Here is a 15017-nt window from a genome sequence, read left to right as displayed (position 1 = left end):
CAGTGGTTGTTCTGCGCGCAGGCTGGGGCCGCGGGGTCGCATTCCCAGAGCTAAAGGACCCAGGGCGGTGGTCGGCTGACCTCAAGCCCCAACGTCGGGGCGGGGAGGAAGGAGGGGCTTCTGGTGTCAAGGGTCACACGTCAAAACGGAGCCGGACCCCGCCTTGCCCGCGGTGACGTCACTGTTGCCTCTGTTCTTAAACAAAGGGCACACATCCACGGTGACATCGGCCCCCTGACATCGGAGGTCACCAGGCCCTCCCGTCCTGTCCTGTCTCGGCTTCAGACTAGGGTCGCTCAGCAGGTAAACTGAGTCAGAACATCCTGGCCCAGGAGGAGGACGAGGAGGGGCCACCGCTGCGGGCAGCGGCCGGGACCCACGTGAGTCCCAGCGGCCTGTCACTCAGGCTGCGGGAGACGCGGGTCTGGGAGAACTGTCCAATCAGGGATGAGAGGGGCGTGGCCCGGGAAACAATCAGGGACGCACGAGCGTGACCCAGAGAACTGTCCACTCAGGGGTGCCAGGGGCGGGTCTCGGGAAACTGTCCAATCAGGGAGCCTTGGAGTGGGAGTGCCCGGAGCACCACCCAATCAAGACGTCAGAGTCAGGAGTACTATCCAATCAGGACGCGGGGGCCCAGAGCCCCGTCCAATCAGGCCCAGGGGCGGGCGTGCTCGTATCCGCGTGGACGTCGCTCTCGTCCCGCCGCGTCCCCGCGCGCACCTGCCCCGCGCGGCCCCAGGTGTCCCGTCCCGTCGCTGTCACCTGCCGGGGCCGCGGGGAGGACGCGCGGAGAGTCGGAGCGGGCGGAGATGGTGAGTGCGCGGGCCGGGCCGAGACGCGGAGCGGCTGGTTCGAACCGGCGGGAACCGGCCGCGGGACTGGGTCTCCCCTCGCCCCCCGGGACCCCCCGAGTCCCCGCCCTCGGCCGCGGGGTGGGTCCCGGCGTCCCGTCCCCGCCTGCGGTGACCCAGATGCGCACAGCTGCCATCCGTCCGGGGATCTGGGACTCTCAGCCCCGGGTCGGGGCCTTGGGGGGCGGGCGGGGAGTCTGGGGAGACCGACTTGGGGGCCCTGGGCCGGGAGGGGCTCCTGAACCGTCTTCGGTCCCTAATTGACCCCCCGCCCCGGTTACGGCCTGGATGGTTAGCTGTCAGCTCCCCGGACGCTGGTTTGAGGGGAAAAGAAATGATTCCTGGCCCCCGGGTTCTCCCGGTGGAGGGAGAGAACCAGCCCGCAGGACAAGGACCGCCCACCCGGGGAGGTGGCGCCCCAGCCCCAGAGCCAAACGCACTTGAGACCCGGCGGGGACAGGAGCCGGTGGCCTTTGTTCTGGGCGCTCCAGTGAGCGATGGGCGAGGGTCCACGTGGGAGGACGGCCATTTGTCTGTTGCAGTTCAGCACCGCCCCTCCCTGGGTTTGTCCCCTCGAAAAGCTGTGTTCACTCATTGAACCTCAGTTTTTCAGCCAATGTAAAAACAGTTAATTAATAGAGTGGGGAAACAGAAGATAAAATATTTCTAGAGGGACGAATTTCAGGAAAAATGTGTGTTACAGTCCGTTCAAGCATGCATTTTTAAATGCCTCCCATGGGGTAGTGAGTTTCTCAGGTCTATTTCTTTGATAACACATGGAATTCCAGGGTTTAGCCTTGAAAATCCTCCTGGGGAAAAGGATGTCAAAGAAATAGAGAAACTCTCCCTTTCACTGTGGCTCTAGAGAAATGAAGACGTTCCCACGAAGTGTGGCAGGTGAATTGGTGAATTATAAAGATTCACCAAGATACCAGTTATTTTCCTTGGCAGCGTGGGGAATCTGTGACAGTAGGTAATACTGTTTGCTATTGTCTGTAATACACTTTGCTTTAACCCACAATAAATTGATTATTGTCCATGGAAGCGGTGGGAGTACAGGCTTCTTTCTTATTTAGACAAGAGTCTCTCGCCGTCCCGTCTATTGAAGTGCCTGTCATTTCTGCCCCTGCTCTGCAGCGGCTGCCCTGTTGCGATGAAGTTTCGTCCTACACGGCTTTGTTCCTGTCCGGGATCTAGTCGTCCAGTCCAGCTGTCCATCACGTCAGGATCACAGCAACAGCGCCTGTTGCTTTAAAGTCCTTGCTGTGTGATAGGCAAGCTCTCCCCCGCCCCGGTTCTTCAGAACATTCTGGCTGTTTCGGACATCTGTTCTTATTAGGAATGTAAAATTAGTATTTGTCCAGTCCGAAGAAACATACCTGGTTTGGGAATTCAGTGGAATTTTTTGAAGATCAGAGATCTCTCTTGGGAGGGTTGCTGTCTTGGTAACGCCGAGTTCTTTTTAAGAACGTGTGCTGTCTTTCCTTTGATTTCATTTTGTTACCATCCTTAGACTTTTTAATTTTTCCGTTCACTTCTTTTTATAGCCTTCATTAGAATTATTTAGTACTAATTTGGTTTTTACCATGATATGTGTTATCTTTTCAAGATGAATTTTCCCAACTTGCTGTCATTTTTAATTAGAAAGGTAATGGAATTTCTTTGTATACTGCATTTTTATCCTGGAATCTTGTTAACAATCTTATTCTGTGATTATCCTTGTGTTCTGTTGGTGTCCTACAGGTACAGTTGTTAGAGTTACGCACTAAGACACGTGTTTTTCTTTTCCATTTCTTGTACATTTGTTTATTTTCTGGTGGTTCTGGATTGGCTCTCTAGGATAATGTGGACTAAGCGAGGTACTAGGCGTACTTCGTTTGTACGCAATTGTTTTGGAGAAAACAGTGAACTTCATGCCATTTCTATGTTTTTTGTTCTTTTTTGAGCAGCCTCGTATCAGCGTTTGCTTATCAGGTTGTGCACGTTACCTTCTCGTCCCAGTGGTGAGTCTTTTCTGTGCGTGTGCTGAGAGTTATAAAATAGTTTTAGGCAGCACTTAAGATGAGTACAGGTAAATCATATTGATTGATTTTGGAGTTTTCTATTGTATAATATAACATCAGTGCAGGAAAATGCATATGCCATATGTACACTTGACAGAAATGCTAAAAAATAATCCTCTGTGAAATGAAGTTCAGCCCTAAGTGTTGAATAAGCTTTCACGCCAGACACCCCACTGGCAGTGAATCCCCACGGCAGGCCCCCTTACTCTGCAGCATGTTCAATTCCGTGAAGATACGTGTGTGTGTGTGTGTGTGTATATGTATATTGTTAGCTGTGTAGACATATATATATTTTTTAAGCAATTTAGTTATCAATTTGCACTGTTGTCTCAAATGGTTATTTTCCTGTTTTCTTTTCCTCTGCCCTGCAACCAGTCATTCCTATCTGTCTATCAATATGGATAAATACGTACGCACATGTGTAAATATGTCTGTCTCCTTCCTGATCCCCTCGCTGTGACACATCTTCCTTAGGACTTATATTGGCTTTGCGTATTTATTGTTTTCCGCTGAAAGAGTTTCAGACCCACGTGTTCAGAGTTTTTGTTTTGTTCAGTCTGTAGCCCCAATGCCTGTCATCCTAGGACCTGTGTAGCCGGAAGCTGAATAGATTTGACGAGATGGCAGAGCCAGAGGTGAGATCCTTCTGGCGAGCAGTCTCTCGTGAGATGCAGGGCTTGGCCGGGAGAAGGAGCGTGAGCATGTCAGAGTGGAGTCGGAGGTTCCTGGCGGCCACTCTCCATCGTGCCCGGCAACCATGAGCTTATCTCCTTATCACACTGGGGAATAAGTCACTACAGGGAACCAGCTGGAAGGTGGATGTGGAAGAAGGGCAGGTGTCAGGAGTTGGCGTGACATTGCCGACTGTCTGCATTCCTCTGCTGTGAACCAGTTTTGACGTCTGCTTTGCAGTTATCGTTAGAATATTTGAGCTAATGTGTACGAAGCTCTCTGCAAAGTCTTTCTCATGTAATGGATGCTCAGTGGCACATTGTAAAAGTTAGTGTTGCACAGGGGGTTCAGCTGTGCGATGGTTTCAGGAGGTGTGCTGGGGGTCCCTGTGTTCGTCGGCGGGGGCTGCTAAAGCAAAAATCCTGGAGACGGGGGCTTCTAAACAGCAGAAGTTTATGCCTCACCGTGCTGGAGGTTGGTGAGTCCAGGACCAGGCTGCCGGCAGATTCGGTGTCTCGTGAGGCCGCTTCCTGGTCAGTAGACGCCGTCTTCTCGCCGTGTCCTCACGTGGGGGAAGGGGCAGGGAGCTCTCCGGCGTCTCTGTTACAGTGACTCTAGTCCCATCACGCGGCCTCTGCCCTCATGACCTAGTGCCCTCCCACAGGCCCCAGCTCCTGATACCATCACGCTGGGGCTTAGGTGTGAACATGAACTTTGGGGACACAACCGTCGGTCTGTAGCAGTCTCCAAGCCAACCCCCAGGTTCACGGATTCACTGGGAGGACTCCTGGGTTCCGCCTGTGGTTGCAGTCACAGCTGTGACTACTACAGTGCAAGAGTAGAGTGACGTTAGCAGAGGGGAGGGGGCCCTGGGACGAGTCCTGAGCAGACAGGAGCAGGATTCGGAGGTCCCCTCCAGTGAAATCACATGGGACGCGCTTCATTCCCCAGCAGCCAGCCGTGACAACGTGAGAAGTGTTGTCTACCCGGGAGGCTGATGAGAGACGCGGGTACCGGGGCTGGTTGTGTGGACACCCTCTGCCTCAGCGAGCCGAGATTCCAGCCTTCTGGAAGGAAAACCGCTCTTCTGCGTAAACCAGATTATTTGCCCAAAAAGGCAGAGGGAGCCACTGCCGTCAGGGGGTGGGAGCTCCCGGAGTCCAGGTTCCCCTGCGCCAGCTGAGGCAGCTTGCCGGCAGGCCTGACTAAGGAGAGGACCCTCAGGCCTGCTCGGTGGACCCTTTCTGCGCGCTCAGGCCCTGGGCCCTTGGACAGGGCACCTTCACAGCAGGTTTATTCTCAGTGGGACCCTGGGCAGTGGGGCGACACCATCCTGCGGTACTGGGATCCGTTCTGTCCTTTGGGGGTCCCGGACTTACCAGTTCAGGTAAACCCTGGTAGCCAGGGGGCTTCTCCCTCAAGCTTCTGTGTTCTCTGCCTTTTGGTTGTTTCTGTATTCTTTTTGCCTGGCCTCAGTTCATTCCCGCAGAGCACAGCCTGGGCCAGGAGCCTGCAGCTGAGCTGAGTGGCTTCCGGGGGTAAGGCCGTGTGCTGACAGGACGCACACCCGAGAAATGGAATCGCACAGGGCACTTGTGGCCCCCGAGACCCAGTTTACAGTTGTTGGGGGCCCCCCAGCAGGACAGGCGTTAGTCAGACAGCCTGGCCAACAGGGCCCCCACTGGGGCCTCCCTGGGGCCCTCCGGTCTCAGAGTTCTCTGTGCAGCCCGAGTAGTTCAGTCCCATCCTCATATCAGGACTGCCTGAGGCGGGCACTTTCGGTTTTGTAATCTGCGGTGCTATTCGTCCACCTCCCCGGTGTGGCCGCCGTCCGGAGGCCATCTGTGTGGATAGTAACCATTCCAGAATGAGCAGCACGATTGCAGAAGGTCCCATCAGAACACAGGCCTTCCTCGTGGGCAGCTGCATGTGACCTAGACAGGCCAGCAGCACCTGGGAAGGTTCCAGAGTTTAGGGCCTCACAGAGAAGTCTGTAAATCTGCAGGGCCGGCAGGCCTCCGGGATTATGGGTTCAGTTCCTGACCATGCAGTAAAGGGAGTCACACGAATTTTTTGGCTTCCACTGCATATAAGAGTTATGCTTACACCATACTGTTGTCTGTTAAATGTGCGATAGCATTATGTCTAAAAAAACAATGTATACACCTTAATTAAAAAATACTTTATTGCTGCAAAATGCTGACCATCATCTGAGTCTTCAGCGAGTTGTAATTGTTTTGCTGGTGGAGGATCTTGTATGAAATGCAGTATCTGCAAAGTGCAATAAAGCGCAGCATGCCTGTGTCCCCTGAGTCGAGTCCTTTTGGTGGAGCTGATGCCTGCTCAGGGCGGCACGGTGCACACTGAGGCCGCAGCGGCCCCCTGGATCCTCTCGGGTTTGAGCTTGCAGTCAAGTTCAGGTAGTTAGGATCTGCGGACTCAGAATTCTGGAAAATGCTGGGGGCTTCCTCACAGCAGAAAGCTGAGACGCTGCTGTGTGCCACCTGTGGTAAGCCCTGCTGTCCTCTGTGCCCTTGAGTCCAGCTCCGAAGATGGCTTAGACTGCTGGGCAGCCGGCGGCCTCGAGGTCATCAGAAATAGGCTTTCCTAAGAGCTCGTGAGCCATCTGGAAACTTCTACCTAAAATTCCAAAAGTAAATCTCTATTTAGAGCTTGCCTGTTTTTCCATTTTGTTTCCTTCTTTTTTTGAACCTCCAGTGGGTAAACTTCATAGTAAAAAATTATCAGAGGTGGAGACGTAATCTGGTTTTTTCTAAAGCTTAGAGTTTAAACTCCAGCCATGTGCTGTGGCAGAAAGCAAGGAGGTCGTGTCTCGCAGACACTGTTTCTCTGTCCTGATGGGGACGGTCCCTCTAGTATTTATCAGATTACAAGCACGTGCCATTTTGCATCAGTTTTTATGATACATGCTGGTGCAACAGCCGCAGAACAAAACCATTTTAAGTAGAAAAACCCCTTCCCCTCTTTGTTCCTCACTGCAAATTCACTCTCACCCTGGATCCGTTTCCTAGGGCTGCCGTAACCAAGGACCACAATGCGAGTGGCTCACAAATTCATCCTCTCACCATTCTGGAGGCTGGGAGCGGAAATCAAGGTGTTGGCAGCGTCCCGCGCCCTTGGAGCCCTCGGGGGCTCTGGGACCCTTCCTTGTCTCTCAGCTTCGGGGAGCCCCAGGCCTTCCTGTGCTTGTGGCAGCATAATTCCAGTCTCTGCCTCCCTCTTCACGTGGCCGTCTGGCCTGTGTGTCTCTGTCTCCACAAGGCGTTTTCCTCCTGTAAGGACACTTTTTCTCTCTACTTATTAGGGTGACCCCTCTAGCTTTTACCAAATTACAAGCGTATACCAAATCCACTACGCTTTGTTAGAGCCAGATCGGCAGAGGGAAAAGGCGGCGGGGGAGAAATCTGAGGGAAACCATGTGTATGCTTTCCAAGAGTCCCCTCCCACGGGAGCCGCACAGAATGTCCCTGATACCAGCTGCGAGTTGTGACAACATGTAAAATCATCTGCCGGGAGCTCATTAGAGACACAGTGGCCAGCATTTCATCGACAGCGGATCCTGTGAGCACCCGCTGCCTCGCAGGTGCCGGGACTCCAGACTCCTAGGAGGAACGCAGGTGCGGCATTCACAGCGAGGCTGCACGTTCAGCGAGTCACTTCAGTTAGGGTGGTGTGAAAGCTCCCGAAATCCCAGTTCCCGGAGGCCAGCCTTCCAGTGCTCGTCTCTAAGGCTAAGTTAAGGCCTGCACGGTCAGCTCGTTTTCTGCCCACTAGGTGAGGGGACTGTATTAGAGGAAACACTACAGATAACGGGACTGACAGCAGTTCAGCTGACTCGGGACACTCCTGTCGCTCCTTTAGCAACAATAGGGTTATTCCTCTTCTGCTGCTTGTCGAATAGGTAAATGCTGGCACCAGAATTGTGCATGAGAGTATTTGCTCTGTCCCTGCTCATGGGTGTCAGTGCATTGATGGTCTTTTTAAAAGACCAGGGCTTAAGGGAGGCATGCAGATCATAAGCTTAGGGGTTGGCCTGACATGCTCACGTGCCCAACGGAGGAGGGACGTGCAGCTGAGAGACGCTGAGAGGGCAGCCTCCAGGATGGTTTGTGGGGAATCACTTTCTCCTGGAGTTTGAGATGTGGAGTGTTTCCTTTGTAGGAAGGAACTGCCGAATCCTTTATGTATTTTATAATCAAGTGCAAATTCACTGTTGGATGTTTTTGTCTTCAGTTAACGCCTTAGCAAAGTTGGGCTCTTAACCTTATACTCAAATTCAGCAAGAGTTCTCTTTGATGGCTCTGGTGGAAGGGGCCATTTTGGCATCATATAACCTCACTCTGTATGTGTGCGTGTGTGTGTGTGTGTGTGAGTGAGTGAGTGTGAGAGAGTCCTCAGAACTGGTGGGCAGCAGCACTCAGACTCAGGAGTGTGTGGAATGTATGGAGGCCTAGGTTCCCGTTTCTCTTTCCTCTTTCCTGAGCTCCAACTTCATGAAGATGCACAGAGAGGAAGAGTAGAAATTAAGCCTGTGCCCAGTATTACACAAATAAGGTAAAATTAATATTCTTTAAAAGAAATTTTTCATTCCACCAGTTGGACCTATTTACAGCCAGAAGTTCTTTAAGACAATATGACTGCTTGGCCTTTGCTGCAAGTTGGCTTCCAGCAGGCTGTTGGCCTCTCGTGTTTGGTGAGAAGGAACAGTTCCAAGTCCTTCACTGTGCTTTTATTCCCTGAAAACCTCATCCAGGTGTGACCTTGTGCTTCATGTAGGGCTGAGGGATGTGGTGCGCCACTGGAAGGAGCTGAAGTAGTTTGTGTCATAAGGGATTGGTGGGTCTTAAAATGCAAATATTTGTTTCATGCGTGTAGCATGTCTTCGAATCCTCCAATGTGGTCTGAGCCCTTTGCACAGAGAAGAACAGGACTTGAAGTGGGCACAGTAAAAATGTAGAGATACAATCAGTGTGTTAGTGGTGCTGTTAAACCTTTGAGGACGTGAGTGTGGACGTAGAGTAAGAGGTCTGATGACCGAGTCATGGAGTGGGTGTTGGGTGACACAGAATCGTGTTGGAACTTCCGGTGAAGTGAGTCCAGTTGCTGAGTGCTGCGAATCTCTCGCATCCTCCTGCACGTGTTGGCTGTTTCAGGACTCAGTGGTCTTTGAGGACGTGGCTGTGGACTTCACCGTGGAGGAGTGGGCTCTGCTGGATTCTGCTCAGAGAGAGCTCTACAGAGACGTGATGCTGGAAAACTTCAGAAACCTGGCCTCAGTGGGTAAGGATGACTCATTCCTTCACTTAGTCATTTAGAGAACAAGCATAGCTTGCATATCAAGCTGTTCCAAGATTTGGAGTGTGGAAAGGGAACACATTAATTAATAGGACAGATGTGGTCACAGCCATCATAGAGCTGGAGTCTGTTTCTCCATGAGAAGAAGAATCTATGTATTAAACTTGGTTTTTCTTTCTGTAAAGAAAGCTCTCTTACTGTCACTGGTGAATGTGTTTCATTGGTTATTAGGAGGCCCATTGAGGTTTGTTTATGTAACCTTGTGAGAATTTTACTGCGTTTATTAAATTGCTTACCATTTGACCCCTCGTACTTGTTTTTGATGAAGTCCTGACACAGCTAAAGTCCTCAGTGTCTTTTGGCTAACGGGTACCTTTTTCTTGTAAGATTTGTTTTCCTTTTGCTTTCAGATGATGAAACTCAGTTTAAGGCCAATGGGTCAGTTTCTCAGCAGGATAATTATGGAAATAAAATATCCAAGGAACATAAAATAGCAAAGTTCACCAGAAATGATTCCTGGGCCTCCATCTTAGGAAAAGTTTGCGAAGAACTTAGCATTGAAGATCAGCGCACAAACCAGGGGAAACACCTGAGGTGAGTTGCACTCACAAGAGAAAGCAGCATTCCAGGAGAGAATCTTAGTTTGTCCTGAAATTTAAAAAGCAAACAAACAAAAAACCCACATAAGCCTAGATCAGATTGTTTTTCACACAAAAAAAATTCTCCTTAAAATGTGACATTGAGGGGCCTGGCCCCATGGCCGAGTGGCTGGGTTTGCACTCCGCTTCAGTGGCCTGGGCTTTCACCAGTTCGGATCCTGGGCATGGACATGGCACCGCTCATCGGGCCATGCTGGGGCAGCGTCCCACTTAGTGCAGCCAGAGGCACTCACAACTAGATTATACAGCTATGTACTGGGGGGCTTTGTGGAGAAGAAGGAAAAAAAAAAAGTGACATCGATGTTGAGTGTTAGAAACAATTCAGTTGAAAACAATTAGGAAGAAAGCTCATGTTTAAGGAACATTGTTTCAGTAATGGCTGTGGTTGAGCTCCCTTCCATAATATTCAGTTCATTCCACTTTAAAACAAGTCAGATAGGGTATAAAACCTACCCATTCACTGAAACTGGTGAAAAATGTAATCCTAATACTTACTAATAAATAATAAATCATTATTAATCAAATCATTGATAACATACTTCTTGTTTTTAACAGAAATCTTGTGGTGGAGAGACTCTGTGAAAGTAATGACCAGTGTGGGGAAGGCTTCAGTCAGACTCCAAATCATCATCTTTACCAGAACACTCTTGCTGGAGTAAAACGGTACGAATGTAGTGCATATGGAAAAGGCTTCGTGCATCATTCATCCCTCAGGAGTCACGTCGCCATTCACACTGGACACAAACCATATCAATGTCAGGAATGTGGGCAGACCTACAGCTGCCGTTCCCACCTCAGATCGCACGTGAGAACCCACAATGGAGAGAGACCCTATGCGTGTAAATTATGTGGAAAGACTTTTCCTCGTACTTCTTCTCTCAATCGGCATATAAGGATTCACACTGCTGAGAAAACCTATGAATGTCAGCAGTGTGGGAAAGCCTTCATTGACTTTTCAAGTCTGACTAGTCATGTGAGGACTCACACTGGAGAGAAGCCATATAAATGTAAGGAGTGTGGGAAAGCCTTCAGTTACTCCTCAACTTTTCGAAGGCACATGATAACACACACTGGAGAGAAGCCCTATAAATGTAAGGAATGTGGTGAAGCCTTCAGTTATTCCTCCACTTTTCGAAGACACATGATTTCACACACAGGGGAGACACCACACAAATGTAAGGAATGTGGCGAAGCCTTCAGTTATTCCTCAGCTTTTCGAAGGCACATGATAGCACACACTGGTGAGAAACCCTATGAATGTAAACAGTGTGGGAAAACCTTCATTTATCTACAGTCCTTTCGAAGACATGAAAGGATTCACACTGGAGAAAAGCCCTACGAATGCAAACAATGTGGGAAAACCTTCATCTATCCCCAGTCTTTTCGAAGACATGAAAGGACTCATGGTGGAGAGAAACCCTATGAGTGTAACCAGTGTGGGAAAGCCTTCAGCCATCCCTCATCTTTTAGGGGACATATGAGAGTGCACACTGGAGAGAAACCTTATGAGTGCAGTCAGTGTGGAAAAACTTTCAACTGGCCCATATCCTTACGGAAACATATGAGGACACACACACGAGAGAAACCCTACGAATGTAAACAGTGTGGGAAAGCCTTCAATCTGTCTGCTTGCTTTCGAGAACATGTGAGAATGCATCCTGGAGACAAATCGTATGAATGTAAGCTATGTGGGAAAGCTTTCTATTGCCACATATCCTTACAAAAACACATGAGGAGGCACACTGCAGAGAAACTCTATGAATGCAAGCAGTGCGGGAAAGCTTTCAGTTGGCCCGAACTATTGCAGCAGCATGTAAGAACCCACTCTGCAGAGAAACCCTATGAATGTAAGGAATGTGGGAAAGTCTTCAAATGGCCGTCATCTTTACCAATACATATGAGAATGCACACTGGAGAGAAACCTTATGAATGCAAGCAATGTGGCAAAGCCTTCAGTTGTTCCTCATCCTTAAGAAGACATGTGAGGATACACACTACAGAAAAACACTACATGTGTAATGTGGGGAATTCTCCTGCAGATGAATTCATGCACAGCACTTCAGAAAATTCACACCAGGAGAGAAATCTTATAAAAGTTATAGATATGGTATTGCCTTTATGAGTACTTGATCAATAAAATGGACCCACAGGGAGCATATTTCCAGTTCTTTTGCAAAGAAACCTTTAGGTGAAAGATAACGCTCCAAGTATTACAACTATAGTACATAAACTTTGCAGGTATTATTTTTTCTTACATTTCAGTAAATAAAACTTACCTTTACAGTTTGTTGGACTTATGGGTGATTTGAAGTGTATTTTCAATATGTAAATAGTCTTAATGTCTTAGTTCTTTAAATTGTTCTTTAAGAAGAGGTTATTGGCACCATGATACTTTGGTATTGGTTGGGATTTTCTCACTGGATATCACCCATATATATTTTCCACTTATCAAGAGTTGTTATTTATTTTTGGGCAGAGGAGCCTTATTCCATTTTCCTTATAAATAGTTGGCCGAAATGTGTAATTATGCAGAGTTGTTCAAAGCGTATAGTCTCATGTGAATTGTTATTTTCAACTTTTCCCCATTGCTGTTTGCCCTTGCTTGTGATTGGGAATTGAACAGTAGGCTTTTACTTAGGAGATACTTGTGATGTGACCCTGAGACAGAGTTTGAGCTAGTTCTCTTGGATCGTGTTATGTCAACATTGCTAGTGTTGGGAACTACGTTTCCCAGAATCCCTTCCCTTTATGATTCCATGTTTGAATTCGCCAGTACCCTAAATTGGCATGAGGTTTCGAAGGCAGAACTGAAGAAGCTGTAACTAAGTTTTTGGAGCCACATTAGCATGTGACAGATGCATAGGGGCTTCTTGGACACCAGCTTTTAGCCTATTTTTCTGATTTTCAGCCCTGCCAATCAAGCGTACCCTCAAAAGAAATGCCAAATGATTGATTTCCATTTCTCTTGGAAGCATAACTTTCCACAAATGCCTCCATGAGCTCAGTATCTAGGATCCACTTGGGTGTCAGGCACTGACAATTTGGATTTTTCTACAAACCCTAACGTGTCCTGCAGACCACTAATTCAGACTCCCGGTCAGTGATCTCTAATGCTATGTTTCCCCTCTTCTCTAGATGTTAAGGTCTCTTACGAGGACTAATTTGTATAGTGAACTCTTTGTTCTCAATACTTCTAATGGCTCTGATCCTGATTCCACCACAAAAGCTACAGCGTTGCAGCAAAACAAACCACCCCATGGACCTTTGCTGATCCACTGCATTTTGAAGTCTGCTGACCTAGGCTTTCTATGTGAGAACAAACATCTTCCTCAAATATTAGACTTTGGGAGATTTCTGTTACTCAGAGCTGAATGCCCTTCCTTGATAAGGGTATAATTATTATGTTTGATTATGTGTCAGTAAAAACTCTGTGTATTTTATTTTCAAAGAAAATCACCTGTAGACATTTCTTAGAGATATCTCATTTACCGCTTTTAAATCACTTGTATAGTATTAGTTTTCTAGGACTGCTGTAACAAAGTACCACAACTGGGTGACGTAGGACAACAGAAGTTTTTGTCTCACAAATTGCAGTCCAAAATGAAGGTACTGGCTGGACCACGCTTCCTCTGAAAGTGCGAGGGAAGGGTCTGTGCCTGCCTTCTCCTAGCTTCTGGTAGTTGGTTGGCTGGTGGCAAGCATAACTGTCATCTTCACATGACCTTCTCCCTGGGTGCATGTCTGTCCTTCATATGGCATTCTTTTTATAAGGAGATCACACATACTGGGTCAGGGCCTCATCTTAATTACATCTGCAACAACCCTATTTCCAAATAAGGTCACATTCTGAAGTACGGGGTTAGAACTTCAACGTGGATTTTTGGGGGACATAATTCAACCCATAACACTAGCAAATGTTATTCTCTTTTTCATTTGCAAGAATATATTAAAGTATTCCATTGCAATTATGGACTTCAAATCAACTGTACTTTTAGCATTATACATTCTGAATCAATATTACCTGGTGTACACAAGGTATTTTTCTGCATGTAAATTTTTTTTTATTACATGAACATTTGTTATTAAATGGATTGCTTATTCATTGTTAATAATAAAAGCTTAAATAATGGTTTTGTCACTGCACTCTAGCCAAAACTCACCAAGATCACGCTGGTAAATCAAAGAAAATTTCGTGTGTTAGGTTACAGCAATTTGAATGAACACACAAAGGACTGTGGGGTGTATCAGAGTGTTTAAAAGGATATATTTTCAAATTTTGGCTTGTGTCAGTGATTTTAGAAGGCAGAAATAATTGAGCTGAGCTAAAACTGGTCAACGCAGTCGCAGTCAGTGATATTACTGAGAGAGGGGAATGTTAATCACTTCTGTGGTTTGGAGCTGAGCTCCAGAACATAAAGGATCATCTGAGTAACATGTAGTAGAAAAGAAGTTGTTTTTGACATCCTCAAACAGGAGAAATTTTAATGTTTTATAGGAAAAGCTGGAAGCTTTTTGTTTTAATGATCCACAGAGCTCCAAACACCCATTTTACTTTTCACAGTTCTCAAATCCATCTCTGTAGACTTCCGCCAGGAAAAGGACAAAATGTAACACCTCGGTGTTTTATTTAAGAGCAGATGATATCTAGTCTTTCTCCATTTTTTGCATGCTAACATGTTTTCATAAAATGCCACAGTTTAACGTGATTTGACAGTCCTTTGTATCTCATTTTACACCCCCTCATCATTCCCTCATCATGCAGGTGAAGATGTTAAACGCAGGGAGCGCAAAGGTGCTCAAACTCACGTAGCTCATAAAGACGGGATGTCAGGTGTGAAGGCTTGATCTGTGCGTGATCTTTCCTGGGAACCACTGGAAACCCAGAACACTGGAAAACAAGGGTAATTTCTGAATTTTAGAACTACGGCATTGAATTTTGCCAAAAGAGTCCTAAGGCTGAATGGCCTTCCTTTTATGGAACGTGAAAAAGACAAGGGTACAGGAAACGAACAGATCAGTGGCTAGGGCTGGGGGATTTTAGAAAAAATGGGCACCTGTGTTCTTTCCTGGGTGACGGAGTGTTCTTTATCTTGATTGTGTTGGTATAATTACGTCCGTATGGGAAGTCATCGAACTACACTTAAAATAGTGGATTTACTGCACGTATATGAAAAATAATAGAAAATCAACGAAGAAAGCTTTCATCTGCTAAGGGGAAATTCAAACTCCTGAACCTTGAATACTTCCCCGCACCATCTTGGGATGCTCAAGAAGTAAAGGACTGGGGATGAAGGACTCCTGGCCAAACACCTCTTTCGGAACCCGGCCTGAGGTTAGGAAACGCCCCCAGGGCCACGCAGACCTGGAGGGACGGGGCAGGGCTCCTAGGATCCGCCTTCGAGTTTACGCCAGGGCCCTGCAGTCGGATCTTTGGGGAAGATGTGGCCTTAAAC

The 15017-nt window shown here is 47.8% G+C and overlaps 1 protein-coding gene across 5 annotated transcripts; it reads left to right on the top strand.

The window, feature by feature from the left end:
* The first annotated feature begins 679 nt into the window (after positions 1 to 679).
* On the top strand, positions 680 to 13693 carry ZNF555 (zinc finger protein 555). Of its 5 annotated transcripts, none has more exons than XM_046686215.1 (5): positions 687 to 815; positions 6622 to 6884; positions 8764 to 8890; positions 9316 to 9499; positions 10120 to 13693. In XM_046686215.1, exons 2-5 carry the CDS (start codon positions 6645 to 6647, stop codon positions 11684 to 11686), a joined length of 2118 nt encoding a protein of 705 aa, XP_046542171.1. In that variant the 5' UTR covers positions 687 to 815; positions 6622 to 6644; the 3' UTR covers positions 11687 to 13693. The 5 variants fall into 5 exon arrangements, with proteins under 5 accessions (XP_046542174.1, XP_046542171.1, XP_046542172.1 ...); XM_046686216.1 differs by lacking the exon at positions 687 to 815 and adding an exon at positions 3181 to 4680; XM_046686218.1 differs by lacking the exon at positions 6622 to 6884 and having other exon boundaries at positions 680 to 815.
* The last annotated feature ends 1324 nt before the right edge of the window (positions 13694 to 15017 follow it).

This window comes from Equus quagga, chromosome 14, assembly GCF_021613505.1.
Source record: "Equus quagga isolate Etosha38 chromosome 14, UCLA_HA_Equagga_1.0, whole genome shotgun sequence".
In the NCBI taxonomy this organism is placed as follows: Eukaryota; Metazoa; Chordata; class Mammalia; order Perissodactyla; family Equidae; genus Equus; species Equus quagga.
Note: the sequence above shows the minus strand (reverse complement) of the source record. Positions and strands in the feature narration are given on the sequence as shown.

Excerpts from the sequence above, each read along its gene's own strand:
- ZNF555 (XM_046686215.1), top strand. The coding sequence starts at position 6,645 with ATGCGAGTGGCTCACAAATTCATCCTCTCACCATTCTGGAGGCTGGGA. Across the intron at positions 6,885-8,763 it reads CCACAAGGCGTTTTCCTCCT|GACTCAGTGGTCTTTGAGGA; the intron begins GTAAGGACACTT and ends TGGCTGTTTCAG. Across the intron at positions 9,500-10,119 it reads AACCAGGGGAAACACCTGAG|AAATCTTGTGGTGGAGAGAC; the intron begins GTGAGTTGCACT and ends TGTTTTTAACAG.